This window comes from Brachycentrus maculatus, unplaced genomic scaffold (genome assembly GCF_059751285.1).
Source record: "Brachycentrus maculatus isolate JH-2025_06_01 unplaced genomic scaffold, ASM5975128v1 h1tg002521l, whole genome shotgun sequence".
Taxonomy (NCBI): domain Eukaryota; kingdom Metazoa; phylum Arthropoda; class Insecta; order Trichoptera; family Brachycentridae; genus Brachycentrus; species Brachycentrus maculatus.
Window position 1 is genome coordinate 1 of NW_028282998.1, and position 5,039 is coordinate 5,039.

At 32.0% G+C, this 5,039-nt stretch overlaps 1 protein-coding gene across 1 annotated transcript; it reads right to left on the minus strand.

Annotated features, from left to right (window-relative positions):
• Positions 1 to 362: 362 nt before the first annotated feature.
• Positions 363 to 2,040, minus strand: LOC148298152 (guanine nucleotide-exchange factor SEC12-like; the record flags this gene model as incomplete). Its single annotated transcript, XM_088277100.1, has 3 exons — positions 1,724 to 2,040; positions 1,264 to 1,637; positions 363 to 501 (listed from the first exon to the last, which is right to left on the minus strand). Coding segments are annotated over exons 1-3 (651 nt in total), but the record flags the coding sequence as incomplete, so codon positions are not given.
• Positions 2,041 to 5,039: the final 2,999 nt, after the last annotated feature.

Consider the following 5,039-nt stretch of genomic DNA (forward strand, 5'->3'; position numbering starts at 1 on the left):
ACGGTGGCACGGCGTTCCAGCACATTTTTTCACGGATATTTTTTTTTCCATTTTCAAAATCAATTAGATGTTTGCGTTTACGTAATTACAATCTTTGTGTATATAATTCATCAAAATGATAAAATATGGTAGTGTAAAGAATATTTAAATAATATTTGAATATAATTTTTTTTTAGTAAAAAGCTGGTCATGAAGTGAGTTTCGGGACCTTTTTTGTTTTTAAAAAAGCCTTGGAAATAGCTATTATTAAATTTACATACAAAAGTAACACATACTCTTAGTTCGATTGGTAACACAGATGAATAAAATCAGTATTTTGATGATAAATTAAGCAGATATAAGTACTTGCTTTTCGGTCTTACCTCTTTAGTGTGTCCGGGAATATCAAACTTTTTCTTTAACTGAGGAAATTGCCAAACCCGAACGTGTCCATCTGTTCCCCCCGTAGCCATGAATTTACCTTTATGACTGATTTTTACTACTCTCTGTACAGCTTCATCTCTATAATAGATAAATTATTGATTAACACTTTGCGCAACAGTTAAATTTATACTTTTTTAAATAAAAATTTTACTTGGTGAATATCATTGTAAATAGTGGTATTTCTTCATCTTCTTCTAACCCTTATCCCACCCTTATCCTATGCACCCAATGGTGCATAGGGCATTGCATCATATAATAACAGTATTGTCTTGATCATTAACACATGAAGGAAGGGTGATTAGTCCTCCGCTTCAGGTAATATTGAATAAATATTAGTGTGATAAAATCACTTATATTTACTTGACCCCCCCCCTGGGAATCAAACCCGGGACCACCAGTATGTAAGCAGAGTGTGCTGGCCATTACAGTACGGAGGCGGACATTGGTGTAGTGGTATTTACTAGGTAAAAATTAAATAAAAATTGGATAGATGTTACTACAAAGTGACTGCCGAAATAATTCATGAAATTGAATTTATACTACATATTGCTTAATATTGCTAGCTCACAATGGCCTTCTTAACACATTGGTTACGGTGAAGTTTGTTAAAGAAATGCAATTTGACAAGGGGGATATTAGATCACATTGAAAGAATGATGACAGAAAAGAATAAATAATATTTTTGTATTATCCTATCCGCTACACAGCAAAGCAAACAAGACAAATTAGTCGTTTTAAGGCAAATTTTAATAATTATTTAAAATTTAAATATTTGAAAGTCCAAGATAAGGTCATTAGATATGAAGATATAAAAATAATAAAATAAATGTAGATATTTACCCAAAATCCGTTTGAATGCTGTCGGCTGCTCTAATTTCAAAATTAATTCGTTTTTCAGAAAAGTGATTACTATTGCTATCTTTTTCTTTACTGCTAGTCTCTTCCTCCTTCTCCTTATTATAAGTATTTCTACGTTTTCGCAAGAAGTTGTTGGTGCTTTCGGCTTTCACACTACCTCTCCTTAATTCTGATGCATTAACTAGTTTTAAATTTACATTGTATAATTGGCAATGACTTTCTTGGCCGGCTACGAGGTACATGTGACGTTTTAGGTTTGCTGCCGAACAATTCATAACAACACTGGGTCCTGTTTCATGCCTGATGATTTCTTCAGCAATAAACCTTTCACTATCGTGAGAGAGTTCAAATATTTCCTGGAACAAGAAGGAACATACATGAATTCCAGAGTCGATGGACGGAGTAAATTAATATAAAGATATATGACATATGAAGGACTTACGAATCCATTGGCAACCCCTGTCTTGGAAGATCCTCCTCCACCAGCAACCAGTACATGGCGACTTGTTAACATTTGCAGAGTATACAGAGGGAAATTAACTCGAGCTAAAAGCCCGTCACTACGTCTCGTTGGTGCCATATTGTAGAGAATGGCAAGGATCTTACGTTTTTAAACCGTAACTTTTTGAAATAAACATAAGGTCGTTGAATTCGCTCTCACCGCACACACCACGTAAGTCGCATCTTTATACGAGACATGGAATTCCAACATGACAAATATGTCAAAGTAACGAGACCAAAGATTTCCGCTCTAGCGAATAATTAACGAACTATTTTCTAAACTACACGTCATTCTTAACCGTGAGTAAAAGCGGGAACTGTTTTATCTTCAGTGATTAGCGATAGTAGCGACATTATGGGCATAAAAGTGGCGACTTTCGTAACTAAACAAACACCGGGGAAATTCAAAATGTAAAAATATCAATGCACAAATATTTATTAATAAGTAATGATTTTCTTTTAACATTGAAAATAAGATAAGGCCGGTCATCTCAGACGAGCAAATGAAACGAGGGAAAAACGTTACATGATGGCGACTAACACCTGGGACCAACCATCGCAAAAATGATATGCTAATATTGTGGAAGGGATTTAGGAAGGTCCAAAACCGAAAATAGTGGCACCCAATGAAGTAGATTTTCACATGGAACTGGGTGGATACGGGTTGATATAACAATATGAACATGTGAAAGTTTATTTATTTTTTCTTTAGCCCTATCCACAACTGTGTGGTGCATAGGGCACTACATCGGAGATACTCGGTATTAATTATATCTTAGTTTGTACTCGTATAAGCTTATATATGTCGTGCACTTTAAATATGTACAAGTCCCTTGAGAAAAAAGTCTACAAACATACAAATAAAATAATTTTTCTGCCAAAATAGAAGTAGGAATAAATTGAGAGTTTCTTTTAGTCGACATCAGCTTTTTGAAATTAAATAAATATTTTTTCATTAAAATAATGCTTGAATAAGAATTAAACGATTTGAAGAACTGAGATTCAAAGGTGCCTAATAGTTTGGGTACCCCTGCAATAAATGAAGTCTAAAAGTTTGACCATCCCTGAAACTTATAGTCCAAAACATCTTATCTATCTCCGCCGACAAGCAAATCTACTTGCGTAATGCTATTACGTTCATCCTATAAGCCATTTTTTTGTCAAATCGAAAGGTTATCTTAATCTTCATCACAATGACTTATATCTTGACTTATATAAACGTTTTGACTTTAAAGGCATGTATATTGTTTTATATTGGGTAATTATATTTAGTTAAGACCATCGTGTAATCAGAAAATGATAAGTATATTATATACAATAAAGTCGATATAATGAGAAAATAACCCATAATTATTTCGTCTTAAATACAAACTCAGGTTATTGTATGTGTGTTATTATAGAATAAAATAAGAAATATATTTTTTTCCACATTAATTTTATTTGACCAGCGACCGGGTTTCGTCGTAACCGTCATCATCAGACTGGGTCAAACCATATACTTCTTATTTTATTCTATAAAATGCAGCTCCACCAAGAAATATCAGTTCAAAATTTAACTAACTAACTAACTAACCATCACGCCGCTTCCCCGCAGGGGTAGGCAGAGAGAATAGAGCGCCACACCACTCTGTCCTTGCAAACATTCTTCGCCTCTTCCACGTTCATGCATCTCCTCATACATACCCGCCGATTGTTACGACTCCTAACCTGACCACTTTCAAGTATTTGGCATACCTGATCGTGCCATGTTTTTTTTTTTTTTTCAAAATTTAAATATTATAATAAAAAATGTATGTTTTTAATTTGGTTGTCAATGTACAAAGTATACAAACTAGTACGAGCATTCAACGATCAAGTTAACACCGCATCGATTTGATGAAGAGTCCTAAGCACTACTTAAGTTCTGATAGAGATCACAAAAAATTGATCATTAACGATTTTAATAAATTTACATTAGAGACTTTTTTGCCTTCGCAGGGAAGTGGTAAGCTTGTTTAGTTATAGTTCTACAGGTCCTGGGCTCGATTCCCAGACGAGTGAAAATAAGTATAATTTAATTTTCATTCTAATATTTATTTAATATCTATCAAGACTTATACCTGAAGCGCTGGACAGATTATATCGCATTCAAGTAATTAACGATTATGCTAAATTTGGGGCGGTATTATGCAGTACCCTATGCACCATTGGACGCAGAGAAAGGGTAGAAGAAGTTATATTTATAAAATTAATATAAATATGACATCGATTCAGAGAAAAGTGAAATGATGCATGGAGGAATATTCACAGCACAATATTTGACAGGAGAAAGGATTTTCTGAGGTCGATTTATTGTAAGTATCTACTTATTAAAGTGTTGCCAGTGTTCTAAAGTTAATCAATGCGACTGGCACACTTATAATTACGCAATAATTAAAGTAGGTACGTATTTATGGTATAAACTGTAGAGATCTTGAACTGTAGAGATCTTGTTAGCACTTAGTCTTCGTGCAGTTGTGCAACTTTCCCTCTGAATGTCTTATCTAATACAATTCTCTTAACAGGCTGGTAATCGTTTTGGTCTGTAAGTAATAAGCGTGTAATAATATGTTTACCTTATTATTCGTGTACATATAAACTTGAGACAAAGAAAAAATTAAGTCTGAGCATCCCAGGGCTTACGACCTGGCGTTTGGGTGGCTTAAGCGATTACTTTATAGACTTGTGTGTAAAGTTATCCATGATTGAAAATCTATATTACAATAATTTTTGGTACTTGTGTATATATATATATATATATATATATATATATATATATATATATATATATATATATATATATATATATATATATATATATATATGTATGTATATATGCAATGATCTTGGATTCCTTTTACATATGGGAAACATTTCAATAGATTTGGAAGTATTGCTGATTGTGGCGCCATCAGTTGACATATTTGTAAAGAAAAAATTATGTTTATATATATATATATATATATATATATATATATATATATATATATATATATATATATATATATATATATATATATATATATATATAGATATAAATATATATATATATATATATATATATATATATATATATATATATATATATATATATATATATATATATTTATATATATGTATATATACATATATATACCATATATACATATATATACCATATATATATATATATACCATATACTTCACAAATTCCTCGTCACGCCACAATCAGCCAAATCTATTCCAAATTTCAAATCTGT